This window comes from Equus przewalskii, chromosome 17 (assembly GCF_037783145.1).
Source record: "Equus przewalskii isolate Varuska chromosome 17, EquPr2, whole genome shotgun sequence".
Classification (NCBI taxonomy): domain Eukaryota; kingdom Metazoa; phylum Chordata; class Mammalia; order Perissodactyla; family Equidae; genus Equus; species Equus przewalskii.
Window position 1 is genome coordinate 48,069,160 of NC_091847.1, and position 16,876 is coordinate 48,086,035.

Here is a 16,876-nt window from a genome sequence, read left to right on the forward strand (position 1 = left end):
GCGGCATCCCACACGGAAAATGGAGGAAGACTGGAACAGATGTTGGCTCAGGGCCAAGTTCCTCACCAAACAACAAAAAAATAAAAAGTAACATATGGTCAATTCCAGCTTCCTTTTCTAAATGTGGCAGGCACATAATGTCAAGCATGGCTTCCAGTTCTTGGGTGCATACTGTGTGAGAGGCACTGTGTTAAATGCTTTCGTAGATATTTTCATTTAATCCTCACAAACGCCCTTGAAAAATCTGATTATTGTCCCTATTTACAGAAAACGACTTGAGGCTTGGAGAGTTTAAGAAACTTGCCCCAATCACACAGATAACAAGTTGCAGAGCTGAATGCATCCTGTGCCTTGTGATTCCCAAGGCCACAGTCATAATAGGCCTTGGTGATGATATTTAACTTGGCAAGCAGTGTTATTACATTGGAAGGTCTTGGAGTCAGGAAATGTGAATCCCACTTTATCTCAACTCTATGACCTTTGACAAGTAACCTGGCCTGTTTGTGCCCTGATTTCCTCCTCTGTTAGATAGAGTGAGGATACATGCTCCATTGTGTGTGCATATGTAGGGGGTGCATGTTAAATGAGATAAGGTACTTAAAGAGATTAACACATTGGGTGCTGAAAAAAATATTGGTTCACATTTTCCTCAACACATTGCAGGATTAAGGATGAAATTAATTCCTTCTTTGGGAGGAGAGAAGAAAAGTATTGGTATTCTAACAGTGGTCCATTAGTGATAATTTGCTATGAAGATTCTTGACTAATGCTTGTAGATATCACCATAAAATGGCAGTGCCATTGCAAAGGTGTCTTTTGATGGTGAAAGAGAGAGGGAAAGAAAAAAATGAAGCCTCTGGAGCTCAGATTCCTACTCCTCCTCAAGCATCATCTGTAACAGCAAATAATGGCTCTGAAATTGCTCTGAATTTGAGCTTGATTTTTAGGATAGTATTTTAGACTACAGATCACAAAAGAGCCAGCAGAACACAATGGTGGAGTGTAGATAGATGTTATTTAGACTGGCCAGGTTTAAGGTCCAGCTCCACCATTCATCGGCTCGGTGAATTAGGGCAATTCACTTTACCTCTCAGTGTGTATTTAAAATGACAGTAAAGCCTATCTCATATAATTGCAGTGAAGATTAAATGAGATAATACAAGAAGCATGTTTAGTACTTGGCAAAGAGTGAAAGCTCCATAAGTGTTCATTAGGATTTTGATTCTAATTAACCTCCTATGGAATGAAAGGTGTAGGGGTGTAGGGGCATGTCTTAATGTGTTGCAACCCTAACACCAGCACGGTACTCCCAAAAAGTTGGCATGTCCAGAATGTTTGGTTAACCAGGATTAGTACAACAATATTTAATAATAAACATTGATCAAACTTTTATCTGTACCAAAATCTGGTACTGGTATAGATAACCTGAATTATTTCTATTTTAAGAGACCAATTAAGCAAGGATCAGAGAAATCAAGTGATCCTTCCAAGGTCACGCAGGATGCAAAAAGGAGCATGTGGAGTCAGACACAGATCCCTCTGAGGCCAATGCCCCCAACTTCCTGCTCTGTTGCCCAGCTCCTCCGAGGGGCAAATGTCAGATTCTTTCCCAAGAGTGTGCCTGAGTTCCGTTTTTAAAAAATCAGCTCTTTTGAGGTTTAATTTACAAGCAATAATAAGCACTCATTTTAAGCATATGATTTGTTTGATTTTGACATGTGTATACATGATGTAGCTGCCACCAAAACCAAAACATAGATATTTTCATCACACCAAAAGATTCCTCATGCCTGTTTGCAACCCCTCCCCCACCCAGGCCCAAGCAACCACTGAGCTGCTTCCTTTCAACATGAATTAGTTTTGTCTGTTCTGGAATTTCCTATAATTGGAAGCATACAGTAGGTACTCTCTTGTGCCTGGTTTGGTGCCTGGCTTTGGATATACGGAAAAGCTGGCACCCTTCGGTCTACTTCTCCCATTCTCTGACTGCAGGGTGCAATCTAAATCACTTAGAGACAAAACCTCAGTACTGTCCTGATTTCAGTAGGGGCACCAGTCTGTCCCCTCCCCTCCATCAAAGTCTCCAGAGGCCTCTGTCCCTGAGGTTTCCTGATGTAACTGAGCTTATTGTTCTAAGGCCAACTATTTGGGCTACTGTGAGCTATGCCCCTTTTGTGGGAGAAAATAGCCTCACACTTCCTAATCCTCCCTCTGTGCTGCTAGGGACACGGCAGGGCTATCCTTTTGTTAAACTGAGATACTGTTGTCCTAACAGCCAGCAGAGAACAGGAGCTAGACCCCAACCTCAAGAGCAGTGTGCAGGCCACGAGTCCTGCCTCACATTGGTTCTCTGAGCCTTGGTTTATTGATCTGTGAGAAGAGGAGCCTGAAACGATTGTTTTTAAGGGCCTTCTACTTCTAGCATGCTATCTCCTGCCTTTTCTAAATACCTTCTCATGCTTGGCTACTCTATTTCTCCTATTTTCTACAGACATGAAATGGAAAATGAATATTGAAATGAAAAATGACCGGAAAAAAAAAGCAGTGTACGTAATGACTATAGTGCAAATAAATATGTTGGCAGGATTTGATCCCACGGAGAAATTGAAATAAGCTTAGAGATTTGAGTGCAATTGCTGAGTGCATGAATCAGATGTGCTGGTTTATTTCTCAGACTGTACCGGGAAAATGACACCGACCTTTGTGCCCCCCCTGTTTTTGCCTCCAGCTGTCTCGTCAGTGCCTGGGCCTGGGTCTCGGAGGGCATGAAATCTGCAGCGGACCTGCATCAGTGAGTGCTCCCACCTCAGCCTTGCTCCAATCCCACAGGGAGTCGTAAATACTTAAAGTGGATGTGCCACAGATACTCCACTTCAAACTTGCACTGAGTAGATATGCCATTACACATCATTTTATTTCCCCAGAAAATAATTTGGAAAGTAGATATAAATCCTAATTCTATGCCTGTGTGTCTTTTATGTTCTATTTCCAGAAAACTTGGCAAAGCAATTGAGTTGGAAGCAATAAAACCAACTCATCAAGTCCTGAGTGTACATGAGAAGAAGAGAAAATCAGTGAGTCAAAACCTTTCTTTTCTCCCCTGTTTGAGCAAGATTTCTGTCTTTAGCCCAAGAAGTAAAAGGAGATCCAAAAGGAATGCTAGGTTGCAGGAATTTATCATAAAAACAAACACAAACCCAAAGGTTTATATACAAGGATGTTTGTTAAAGCGTTGTTTATAAGAGTGAAAAACTGGAAACTTCTTCATCATCCAAACATAAATTATGATAAGCTCAAACAATGGAATACTTAAATGAAAAAGCAGGATGAGAAAATCTAACATGATGATCTCAATTTTATAAAACAAATATGTGTATATACACATAGAGAAACTTGAAACAACCTCTCCAGAATGTTAATGAGTTATCTCTACATAGTGGAATTAGAGGTTATTTTAATTTCATTTTTTGTATTCCCATTGTATTTCAGTGAATAGATATTCTTCTTGTAAACACAATTTTTTTTTTTTTTTTTTTAGATTTTATTTTTTCCTTTTTCTCCTCAAAGCCCCCCAGTGCGTAGTTGTATATTCTTCGTTGTGGGTCCTTCTAGTTGTGGCATGTGGGACGCTGCCTCAGCGTGGTTTGATGAGCAGTGCCATGTCCATGCCCAGGATTCGAACCAACGAAACACTGGGCCGCCTGCAGCAGAGCGCATGAACTTAACCACTCGGCCACGGGGCCAGCCCCCTTGTAAACACAATTTTTAAAAGAAAGCTTTTCTATGCTTATCAGTTTAGGATTATGTAAAGGCAATAATAGGAGTAATCCTCAAGTAGCCTTAAAATTGAAAAAAAACCAAAACAGTTCATTCGGGGCACCTCGTTCTCTTTATGGCATATCCTTTAGTCTTTCTGTGTACCTTTCCTTCCAGGGCAGTTTCAATTGTGCTCATTTTTCTTTTGATTTGTGTGTCATACAGTCATGAAGCACCTTAACATGTGTTTGCAGGCAACATCAAGGGGTGTTTAGCAAGTGCTGCTTAGCTCCGACAGGGGTGGGGTCCTGGTCACTATTTGAAGGCCAGGTGCACATAAGAAATTCCTAAGCAGCAAGAGGTGGTCCTTGTGAAGGGAAGGGGCATTTGGCTAAGGGGTGTCTCAAGTGACCACAGCCAGATAAAGCAGGTCCTAAAAGTAGTAAGTCAGTAGGATGAGGGGATTTGTAAAAGCACTGATGGAGAAAAAATGATACAAAAAAATTCTTATTCAAACCCATTAAACAGAGTCAGGAAATGGAATTGATGTTTGGGTGGACATACATATGTTTTTACCAGAATGGTTGTTCTACTTAAGGCTAGGGTGATGGGGGAAATTTACAGTAATTACTAGAAAGCAGCCTAATCTTCTCCCTTTGCAAACCAACTTAATAAAAACCAAACGCTGGTCTATATTTCATTAACCACAAAATATTTTTCATACCACATAATAATATGATAATTACCAGCATTTCCTTAGTACTTAACCATAAATTACGCACAGTGCTATGATCATTATCCCAGCGCTTTAGATAATTAATGTTATTATCTTCTCCCAAAATGCTCTTCCAGTTTGTAATCTTCCTTGCAGCATTGACCCTCCTTGCTGCATACCCCCCACCTCCACCCTCCCCCCTCACCGCAGCCCACTCTCTCACAAAAGATAAGAAGTTAGAATTTTTTTTTACAGTAAGCTTCTTCCACATTTCAGCCACATACACAGAGTCAAAAGTTATTTTCACTGTGTTTGTTACAATAAACTGTATATTCCAGATTTAATCAATTGGAAAACTAAAAATGCGGTGTTGATAAATCTCAGAGTGGTTGGGGGATGGCTGACCTGTGGGTCTGAAAAAAAGGTCTGTAGTCTAGGAAAAAAGGTTCTGCTGCAACTTACATCTGATCTCTTCAGAGGGTTGCCTACATCCATTTTTATCATTATTATTACTGTCCCTTTGGCTGCTTAAAAGCAGGAAATAAAGTTAATTATGATTAAGAATTCAATCTCTTTGAAATTAAGGCAATATTCACTTCAGGGGCAATGAGACACTTAGTAAAATTAGCACGGCTAGGACTGTTTCTGATTCTCGTGGTGTTAAAGTCTGGTCCACATGGATTGATGCTGAAGAGGAAATGCGGGGACTGGAAATGATACCAAATTATGCAAGATTCTCTTCCACACAGGTTGTACACATTTATGTTGTTTTTACGTAGTTACATATTAGAAACAAATATGTTCCAAATGCATTCAGGCTAAATCCTGTCAAGAGATTCTTGACATGGGGAAAAGATAGCTTGGCTACTTTTCTCGAGAAATGTCCACTGTACGATTTTGAAATTCCTATGAATTGTGATAGTCATGAAGCCAGAATTAATAAGCCGGCACCATGACTCAACAAGAAGACAGCAAAAAAATTTTTTTTCTTCTTTTTGTCTTCGATAGCTTGATAACGAAGTTGAAAAGACAGCAAATCTTGTCCTTAGCAACTGGACTCAACAAATTAAGGCAAGTAAACACAAACCTCATCTGTGTAAACTCAGATTTTAGGATGGAAGCTTTTTGCTTCTGCGCAAATATGATGCTGTGCTTTAGTGCTGCTATTTCTAAGTGCGAACAAAGAGAAAAATGCTTCCTCACCTGAGTTATTAGACAGATATGTCTTTCAACTAAACCAATAGAAGAGCAGAGCTCTACTTATGATTATTATTTATAGCAAACACTTACATAGCATTTATTGTGTGCCAGGTGCTATATACTTATATATTTAATCATCACAACAACCCAAGGAGGTATGTGACCTTGCATTGTCCCGTTTTACAGATGGGTGGGGAAACTGAGACACAGAGAGGTAAATGATTTGCCTAAGGCTACAAAGCTGGTTAATGGTTAAACCAACAATTGTTCCAAGTCTTTGGGCTCCAGGATCATTGCTCTTCACTATTATCCTACACTGACTGCCTCTCTGTATAATTTGTAACTCAGGGCAAGCGACAAATACTATCTGAGTTTGGTCTTGTCATTTGCAGAGGGACGTTCGTGATCTCTGTCTCCCTGGTGAGAGGAGCACTCTGAGGGGTGGGTGGCAATATGTAAAGGGAAGTATATATTGATTCCACAAGTATGTATGGGCCTCTTCTTGTGCTCCACTCTGTACTAAGACACGGTTCTTCTTTTCAAGTAACTTAAAATTTAGTTGGCTAGACAACATATGGGCAGGAAATAGTGAATGAATCCTAGGAGAGAAATTATGATCTGGTGTGAGAAGCTAAAACATATCATTACAGGTTCTTGAGCAGAGAGAATAACAGACAGAACCTGTATGTACAGAAGATTATTCTAGAACAATATAGTTTAGGAGGAATCCATTTCAAGTGGAAAGGTCTAGAAGCCAGTGGAGAAAGAATATGCTAAGAAAATCCAATAATCCCTTTTGGGAGGACTTGTGCTCCAAAGGTTGACATTTGCCTTTTTTTCTCCAAAGTGTTAGTCCCAAAGATAACTTTCCCGAATAGTCAGCCACTAGAGTCAAATAACCAGAGACGCCCTCAGAAACAGGCAGCCCCACCTCAGCCCTCAATCTTGCCTCTGAAGCTTCTGCTGAAACCCAGGACTCCATAAGACCAGGACATTAATAAGAAATGTTTGAGAGAAAGAAATTTCTATACCCACAATAGCAGTACTGGTAAAAAGATGCCATCCAGAATCACCTTTATAATAAATATTAAAGAGTCCCAGAAACAGTATCCAGTCATTTGTTCTTAGTTTTGCTCTTGATTTTATGAGCTTTCTTAAACAGGATTTGTTTTTAAAAATCCATTCTCTAAATATTCAGCTTTCACATAAAATTCAATGTAATGGACCAAAAGAGAGAAATCATGCTTAGCAACTGAAATTGCTTTCAAGAACAAAAATCATCTTTTATTATTTCCCAGTTTCCACTAAGTAATAATTCTAAATAAAATGATTTTATTTTTTATGAAGAGTGACAGAGAAATTAGAGAATATCAAAATTCTCGAGCTATAATAATTTTCTCCCCAGTTACAATTCAAGGGATTTTGGCATGTCAGTAATGAAGTTCAGTCTGTTTTAAAGACACAAATGAAAAGCCTCAAAGGACTAAATGTTCTCGCCTCATGCTCTCATTTATCAGCGGGCATGTGACCAAGTGAAGGTGGAGGAAGAGGGTCTCTGAGCTTCTTGTTCCCTCAATTCCCTTTTGTAGAGGCTCCCTGTTTAGAGACCTTCAAAAGGCTTTGCCTCTGATTCCTAAGGAAAGAGAGACCTGAGCTTTCCCTTCCTTATCTGGTTTTACAGTCCTTGCAACCTTGAGGTGGAAAACCAAACAGTCTTTCAACCAACTCAGTTCCTGAACAGGCTGAATCCAACTCAAACCAAACTGTTTCTTTATTTTATCTCTGGAGCATCATCTTCTGCCAAGTTAGAACTGTGTAGGATAGGAAATGATCGCCTGAATCATAAGGCACTCTGAGATTTGAGGCATCAGCAAGGTTGAACACTTCTTCCTTCCTGTCGCCCCCCCCACCCCTTGCACCCACCCCCCCATAAACGGAGGGCATTCCATGTGATGCCAGCCAAGCACCTAGCTCTCAAGCCTGGGCATCAAGGAGCAAAATTTCCCCTTTGCTGTAAGTCTTAAGAGAGCATTTTAAAACAACCTCAGTTGTGGCCCAGGTTGATTTAAAAGAATGATGCAGGCAGTTGTCCATGTTTGTTGTGATATTTTTTGTGGCAAAGCCATTTCCTTCCATTATGCTAGCTATAACAGTGTTTTGGAGGCTTGCAGGCCTTTGGTGATTTAATAAAATGTTTAACCTTCTTGAATGTACTCAATATAACGGAAAAACGCACAGTAGTTCTCAGGGCAAAATGTTAGCTGCTCTGATATTTTAGATAGATTTTGAAGTGAGGGCAGAAAAGAACTAAAAGTACACAGTCATTCAAGCTAGCACATGAGCTTGACTTGTGCCAGAACAGAAGAGTGTTCTCTTGACGTCAGTTTCTGCTCCTTTCTAATTTTTTTGTATGTTTTACACTTTAGGCCAAGAAGAAATTAATGGTGAGTACCAAGAAGCATGAAGCACTTTTCCATCTTGTAGAAAGCTCCAAGCAAACTGTAACGGAAAAGGAGAAGCAGAAGGTAACCTGTCATGGTCAGCTGGGTGCATGTGGCTTGGAGACGGGTGGGCTTTCTGCCCTTAGCTATGAATGCAAGAGAACTGGCTGATTCCCGCCTCTCTGTGGGGTCTCTGCAGAGATGGAGTGTGGCAGAGTATGAGAAGGGATTCTAAATTATTCCTGGTCCACATATATTTTTAAAAAGCATTTTTGACAGATGATAAATTAGACCAATGGTGTCCAAATGTTTTAATAGGGAGCCCTGTTAAATTTCTCAGCTCACACCCCAAATAAGTAAAAAAATCTATACACATATATGGAATATAATATCTTTATGTATGTTGTGTATTATATATAGTACATTATATATTATATTAATATGAACATTGTAAAACATAAAAAAGTACAAGTGCTTCAAGGATGAGATAAAGATGCAATAATATTTTAAGTAATTAGCTAATCATGATGTTTTCATATAATCATTAAGTGACATTTCCAGGCAAAATATACATTTGGAGTAAAGTTCAGCCTTAACCATAGTAAATATAAATTCATATTTCTAATAGTCTTCTTGATAATTTTAAGTTTTTTGGTCAGCTTCGTGTCAGATCTCGCTAGATCATCCCGGTGTTTGCCTCTTCCTGTGGGAGATGATGCCCTCATAATCAAGAGCAGGAGAACCATCCGCTCCCACACTTTCCTGTGGCTTCCTGCGCTCACGTTGTTAGTATCAATGTCAATCCACAGCTTCTAAGGAGAAATCTTTTTAAGGCAGTTGTTAATTTTGTGCGTATTGACCTAATGAAGCTAGATAATACATCTGTAAATCGACATGATCCAGACACATGCCGATGGCCATTGTCTCAGGATGGTGAAAGTGAAGACATTTGTGAGAGCCCACATCAGTTTCTGATGTTGTAAAATTCCCACTCTTCCTCCAGGACACTTCAGAATCCGCAACTGGCCGTGTATGGGCACCAACGTCAATTCATGTATTTAACAAGAGTAAGCTTGATAACTGCTTTTAGACAAAAATGAACACAAATCATTGTGGAGTGCAAGCAGAAAATCAAAATCAAATATTTTCTGCTTGCACCCCAGTAGATTATCTTGCACACTTCTTGTGGTATGTGCCCCAGATTGGAAACCTCTGAAATAGTCAATATCTTTCCCCAAAAGATGGAGTCCCCTTAAGGAAATGCAGGCAGCACGACTGCAACCCAAAACATTCTTAAAAGAAAAATAAAATTGTCATTGCAAGTAACACTATCATTGCTCCTGAAGAAACTATTAGTTGAATAACTTAAATTCATTGTTAGCAAGATTTTACAAGGTTCTTATTTCTTCACATGTCAGTCTTCACAGTTTGAAATGATCATAACAAGTATTGAATAATGAGAGAGCTTTGGAGGAGGCAAACCCCCAGTGCGTTAAAATGCTAAGCACCAGGACCTGTCATAGGCATACGGAGCCCTCATTAGAAGCTATTCTTTATTGATGTCAAGCAATAACAAAGAAAAAGCATGGGCAGCTAAGTGGTGAATTTCCTCTTCCTTCCTTCATTTGCAGCTTCCTGGGAGGTTGAAGTCCATGGTCAACCCCTGCCCTCCTGCAGCTGATCCTATAACCATAGCCCTTGGCTATCATTACGTCACAGACCCCTACCACCTTCATTGCTTTACTGGCAGCCTTTTTTTTTTTTTAAGTCTTAAAGCTAAATGCCTGAAGCAGCATTCATTTTTGCATCTCATATAGAGGCACCCCTGATCTCCAACCTGAGCTGAGTGTGTTCTGTACTGCTCAGCAATTCTTTCTGTTTTCCTGCTCAGCAGTCCTTGTTCCCACCAGAAGCTTGTCTAAATCTCCATTCTTCTCGCACCTCCATCCTCACCACCTACTCTCAGCAGACTGTCTTGCCTGCTGCCTCATAGAGTAAATAGAAATCAGCACAGCCTCCTGCCTCCTGGAGTCGTATGTGCAATGAGATAGGCCAGTTCTTCACCGTGTGCTCCGACTCCCATCCCATCCTGCCTCTCAGAGACCCTTCTCTCTATTAGTCCCCTCTCTCCTGTATCTTGGACATCTCCCTCTCTGAGTTGCTTCACACCAGTCTTTTCAACTGCCTCCTATCTTAGGAGGGTAGGGAGAGTCAGGGAGACACCTTTCCATGGCCCTATTCCTGTTCCTTTCCAGATATTACCTCTCATTTTTTTTTACCTCTCCTTCTTTTTACAGTAAGATTTATTGAAAGGGTTGTCTGTGCTCTGTCTCCACTTCCTCATCTCCTATTTACTCCTCAAACCACCCAATCAAACCTTCCCCATCATTCTCCTAAGAGTGTTCTTGCCATTGAAAACAATGCCATCCTTGTGGCTAAAACCAATGGATAGTTTCCAATTCTTATCTTATTTAACTTCTTGGAAGCATTAAACATTATAGACTTCCCCTTCTAAAAACACTCTCTTCTTTTAATTCTCTTATTCAGCAACATCTTACTCTTTTGGTTTTCCTTTCTGGCAATGTTTTCTTAGACTCTTTTATGGACTTCCCTTTTTCTGCCTGGCCTTTATCTATTGCTGTTCCTGATAATTTCTCTCCTGGGCCTCATTCTTTTTATTCAGCATTGTATCTCCATTGTCCAACACAGAACTCTCAATATCAAGTACTCAATAAATATACTCTCAAGGCTTCGACAACCCTATCTATGCTGACAATACCAAGTTTGTATCTCGAGCCCAAACCAGTCTCTAAACTGTTTTCTGGCACCTCAAACTCAATACCCCAAATCAAAACCATCACTTCCCTCCACCAAAAACATTCTTTATTTCTGTGTTTTCTATATCCTTGAATGTGACCACCCACCATATCCTCCTGATTCCAACTCCTAAATTAAATTCTTCTTGAATTTATCTACTTAAGTCTGTCTCCACTGCCACTCCCCTCTCCCGGGCCACCACAAATGGGTCTCCTGGCTCTCAGGGTTGCCTCCTCCTGTCTATTTCCCATGTACCAGCCAGGCTTGAATCTAAACCTTGAATCTGAGGATATCATTCACCTTTTGAAAGACTTCAAGAACTTCCCAGTGACCTCAGAATAAAGCACAAATGCCTTTACATGGCCCTTATTTGACCCTGACTCCCTGACTTGACCTTTGCTGTTGTTCAGCATCATCTCTAGCTATTCTCTTTCTCAATCTGTGCTCCAACCTTACCCCAAATTTTTTCATTATCATTCCATGCTATTTTGCCTCACCAATTCCTACTTTCATTTTAGTTTTATTCCTACAGGGATCATTTCTGTGAGCACTTACTATGTGCCAAGTCTTGGCTTCAACGTTATTTTAATTCCAAGGTTAGTTTAGATACCTGTCATGGTGAATACTTATATCACCATGGGATCTATTACACAGGATAGTAATGGCCTGTGTGGGTCCCTGACTAGAGAGGGAACCTATCTTTTTCCCCTTACTAGTCCAAAAGCCTTGTACATGACACATTGTGTCACTCAATAAGTGTTTGATGAATGAATGAATGAATGAATGAGAGGTTTGTTCCAAGAGAAAGAAAAGAAGAAAGAAAAAGAATTCAGTGTTTGACAGATTTTAGTAATGGTTTCTGAGAAGTTCCTTAAACAAGAATGTAAGAGTCTAGGTGCTTTTTATTTTTTTATTTTCTTTTATTTTTTTATTTATTTATTTTTTTTAAGATTTTATTTTTTCCTTTTTCTCCCCAAAGCCCCCCGGTACATAGTTGTGTATTCTTCGTTGTGGGTTCTTCTAGTTGTGGCATGTGGGACGCTGCCTCAGCGTGGTCTGATGAGCAGTGCCATGTCCGCGCCCAGGATTCGAACTAACGAAACACTGGGCCGCCTGCAGCGGAGCGCGCGAACTTAACCACTCGGCCACGGGGCCAGCCCCTCTAGGTGCTTTTTAAATATCTATTTGGGCCTATTTGCTGAGCATAAACTTTTAGTCAATAGCTGTATAGTGCAGGCTAATGAATGTGAGTGGTAATCTCAAAAGTGACTCAGATCTCATTGCTAGGGGGGTCTGAGCATTGTCAATAAGAATCTAAGGACAATGATTTAGCAAAGTATAGCCATGGCACACTTTCAGCCCTTTCACTATATTATTATCAGGTTAAAATTCACGTGCTCATGTTTCTATAGATAAACGTGGTTCATTACACTTAATGTGCAAAACCAAGTGTGTCCTGTGTACGTCATACATCAGAGCCCAGGGACAGTTGAATGGCTAGCATATCAACTGGAATAATGGAGTGAGTGGTATTAATATTCAGTATTTTGGATGAATGTTCTTCATAACTGAAATGTTAGTCAAAATGTCCTTAAACATAAAGAGGATCATTCTTAAAAGCTTGTCTCTGTCCTTGAAACTCCTAAACTGCTTAAGTCAGAGGGATCCTCCACGTTCCTTAAACTGTGGTTTGAGGACCATTTGCATCAGAATCATCTGAGGAGGTGGTGAAAATTCAGATTTTCCGATCCCTCTACAGAACTATTGAATCAATATTTCTACTTGGGGGACCCTCAAAATCTGCAATTTTATAAGCACACCAGTTATTCCTGAGCCTACTAAAGTTTGAGAATCATCCATGTAATCCTACTTCCTTCTCTCTCAAAGATGTGAAATTACTTGTCCGAGCATTTTGCAAATCAATTGCAGCTACCCTTGTCCAGAGAGTTTTGTATTATTTTGGTTTTCCAGAAGATTTCACCGTCAGAATGGCCAATCTTGGTGATGGGCAAGAGGGGGCTCTTTGTGAAGGAGCAGATCGCTGGGGAGCAGGATGAAAGGATAGCACCCGTCAAGCTGCCCATAAGTTGCAGTGAACATGGGCACGCGTCTCAGGCTCTTCACTAGTAATGATAATGCTCACTAATCTTTGGGTGCTACACCAGCTGTCAGGCAGAGGGCCACAAGCTTTACCTGCATCACCTGCTTGAATCCTCAAAGCAATCCAGTGAAGTAGGAACATCACCATGCCCCTCACAGAGGAGAAAAAACTGTGGTTCATGAAGGTGAAGTAACTCACCTGCAGTCAGAACCAGGACTCTAACCCTGAAGTCTGATTCCAAAGTTATACTGCAGAGTTCATATAGTGAAAGTGGAGGGAGGTTGCTGGGCAGGATGGTAGCCGGCCGAATCCGAGTTCTAAAACTTAAATGATGGTGCAAGTCTTCATCTGGGCTGGTAAGAAATGCAGGGGCCTGAAGGATTTGCTGCATAAGACTACACGAATCACTGATGGATTACAGTCTTGAGTTGGAGATTTTTCATCTGTGCTTGCTTCTCCTCACCTGTCATTGGCCTCCTCCTTGATTTGACAAACGTGGGTACATTGCATATTTAAAGACCTCAATTTCCTCATGTGAAAAATTGAAGGAATCTTACTGAAAGGCCCTTAGGTTTTCTTTCAGCTCTGATATCCATTTTTTTCTGAGGAAGGTCTTTGGTTTTGTCATCTATAGTTACTGTTTATGACTTTAGTTTGGAGATGAGAAATATATCATTTGGCTGCATATAATTCCTAATATGAAATTATACAAGGCTTTCATAAATGTGTTAATCAACATGTGACACTGATGTTTTACTTTAGCTCCTCAATAAACTGAAAAAATCGACTGAGAGGTTGACAAAAGAAGATGAAAATTACTACGAAAAAAACATGGCCGGCTGTTCTACCAGACTGAAATGGGAGAACACACTAGAAAACTGCTACCAGGTAAGTTAGCCATTCACATTTTGTTCTGCTTCCATGGAGCTCTGTGTGGCCTTGAAAATGGAGGTTAGATCTACAGTTACTTGGTCTGATGATCCCCGTCCTTAGCTGTGACACTCCCTTCTATTGTGAGTTTAGACAAACCACATTACTTCTCATTATTTTTCTCCATGGATGCAATTACCAGTGAATCTTTATTAAGCATCATTGGCCAGGATTTCTGCTCCTAATTCTCAATGGACACAATAGCACTCAGCTAACATTACAAAGTGCCGTCGAAGTAAAGTATAAGTTAAGGCTTAAGTGTTGGGTACTCAGAAATGAGTTGTAGGCCTGAGAGCGGATTCATACAGTAATCACCTATGGAGTTCCTTTGTATGTCAGGCGTTGTGTTGGGCACTGGAGATATAGCAATGAATAAATGCCATCTCAACTCTTGAGATGTGCAGAGTTTAGTGGTAAAGAAGACATATAAAGCATTGCAAATCGTCCAATAAAAATAAGCAAAAGGTATGAACAAGGACATCACAAAAGAGAAAATCAAAATCACTAATGAACATATGAAAAGATGCTCAATCATTTGGCAAAAATTAAAAATTGACAATATTAAGTGTTGCCGGGGATGTTGGGAAACAAGAATTCTAGTATCCTTCTAGTGAGAATAATTTAGTGATATGGAGTGTTACTGAGATGTGCATGCACCCACAACATGGCAGTTCCTCTTTTAGGCAAGTATCCTGAAGAAAAATTTATAACTGTATACCAAGGGGTATGTATACGAATGTTTATTGAAGAATTGTTTATAATTGCATGGTGAGAAAAAGTTATACACAGTCTTCGTACCTATAAATAGAGGAATTAATCTTAAAATGTGCTCTAATTTAGGACGTAGACTAATATATAGCAATAAAACATGAATTAAAACCATATTTAAACAGGAATTAACCTCAAAAACATGATGTTGAAGAAATACTATTTATACAATTGATGTAAATTAAAACATTTAAAAAACTCACACCCCAAACTATACTGAGTTTATCTATGTGTTTGTAAACTTAAACACATAGACTGGGTCTATGTTGGATGAGGGCAGTGGAGCTCATGGTGGGAATTCAACAGGGCTGCCACATACAGCCACGCAGCTTGTGGATAGCTCCTGGCAGAGCAGCACAAAAAGCCCGGGCTCAAAACTTATTTCAACTATCTCTGAATAGCTTAGCTCTCTTTTGTAAGTCAATCTAAATATGACCAAATTAAATAATTTTCAATTCTGGGTGGTAAGAACATGAATGTTTTTATTTTCTCCACATGTTTTAAGTTAAAAAAAAGTTTAGAGGCCAGGCTGGTGTCATAGTGGCCAAGTTTGCACACTCCACTTTGGTGGCCTGGTGTTTACCAGTTTGGATCCCGGGTGTGGACCTACACACTACTAATCAAGCCAGGCAGTGATGGTGTCCCACATACAAAATAGAGAAACATTGGCACAGATGTTAGCTCGGTGACAATCTTCCTCAAGCAAGAAGAGGAAGATTGGCAAAAGATGTTAGCTCAGGGCCAATCGTCCTCACCAAAAAAATTTAAAAAATAAATAATAATAATGTTTAAGGCAAGGTGTGATTGCAAAAAGAAGCAATCATGATGCAATTTGATAAGCACTGTAATGTGGGTATGAGCAATATGGCTAATATGTAACAAGTGCTGGGTATGAGCAGGCACTGTGTTAAGTACAATTAACCTACATTTGTGCACTATGTATTCACCACAATATTCTGAAGAGGTAATACTTTTATTCTCAATTCATAGTGAGGAAATTGAGACTGAGAGAGATGAAGTAACTTACCCAGGTTCTGGGATTCAACATTGGCAGTCTGATGCCACGAGCTTTACCTCTGTGCTATGCTTCTGCCCTAACGAGAGCTGGGCGAGGGAAGGCCACATGGTAAGCAGAAATTGAAGGGCTGTACTGAGTCTCTTGCTGTTCCACTTTCAACGTAGGATAGATTCAGAGTTAGGGAAGAAGGGGGATATTAAAAGAGAAGTGAAAACTTGGGTCAAAGAAGAGAAAAAATGAGAAGAAACCCTTCTTTAATTTATCCCTTCAAACATAGGGCCCTGGTACGTACCTTGCTTATGCCGAATAGGTTTTAGATGAAGATGATGACAAAAGGCCAAGGGCTTAAATTTCAGCTTTGTCCATGTGAAACCTGACTCTCCAAACTGACCTCTTATTTTTCCTGCCCCCTAGAATTTCTCAGTGAAGCTCTGGCCTTTCCACAGAGGCTGGCATCCTAGGACAGCCCTATTGGGAAATGGGAGAGAAATTGCTGCTCCCACTCCATCCTCCAGGCCCCCCTCAAGGGCTGTGAGAAAACTATTTAACCTTAGTTTCTCTGTCCTTCTCATCCTTCTATCTATGTCACAGCAATAGACGACAACTGTGGTTCTTACCTAGTATGGCTGCCAGGATTCCTGGTGTAGCTGACATCCAGCTGGCCTTCAGTACGTATTAGATATTGCTATTGCTAACTAACCTTACTATCAGAGGCTCTTCCTAGGTCTCTCCTTTCTTTTTCTCTGTTTCCTTTTCTCCTGTTAGGGTCCTCCTCTGCCTTCTCCCTCCACCCCATCCCCCTTTCAGCAGTCCCAACTTTTATAGTGAAATATCTTGAAAATTATCTTCTTTGCTTATAAAGTCTTCGTGATGGTGACAAGAGATATATTTATTTACATTTCAAAAGATCTCCTTTCAACTCAGCTTTAAAAATGTTTAAGACCCTAGGTGTTTTATTAGAATGAAGGTCACATGGAGAGTCTACTGGAAGTCGGACTCTCCATAAGGAAAAGAAGTACTTCCTTTCACCCTTCTTGTATCCTGGCTTACTGCTACCACCAGGCTGGAGGCCACCGGTATTTCACTCCCCCTCCATTTTAGCTCATGCAGTTCCTTTTATCCCACCTTCC

At 40.2% G+C, this 16,876-nt stretch overlaps 1 protein-coding gene across 9 annotated transcripts in view; it reads left to right on the top strand.

Moving 5' to 3' along the window:
• Positions 1-16,876, top strand: part of NOSTRIN (nitric oxide synthase trafficking) — a 65,790-nt gene that overhangs the window by 30,947 nt on the left and 17,967 nt on the right. For 6 of the 9 annotated variants that reach the window (XM_008544418.2, XM_008544427.2, XM_008544434.2 and 3 more), the window contains 5 exons: positions 2,729-2,791; positions 2,993-3,074; positions 5,480-5,542; positions 8,098-8,196; positions 13,793-13,918. In XM_008544418.2, the coding sequence (XP_008542640.1) occupies positions 2,729-2,791; positions 2,993-3,074; positions 5,480-5,542; positions 8,098-8,196; positions 13,793-13,918 (433 nt within the window). Of the gene's footprint in view, positions 1-2,674; positions 2,792-2,992; positions 3,075-5,479; positions 5,543-8,097; positions 8,197-13,792; positions 13,919-16,876 lie in introns of all 9 variants that reach the window. The other 3 variants (XM_070581533.1, XM_070581534.1, XM_070581535.1) reach the window with 1 other exon arrangement.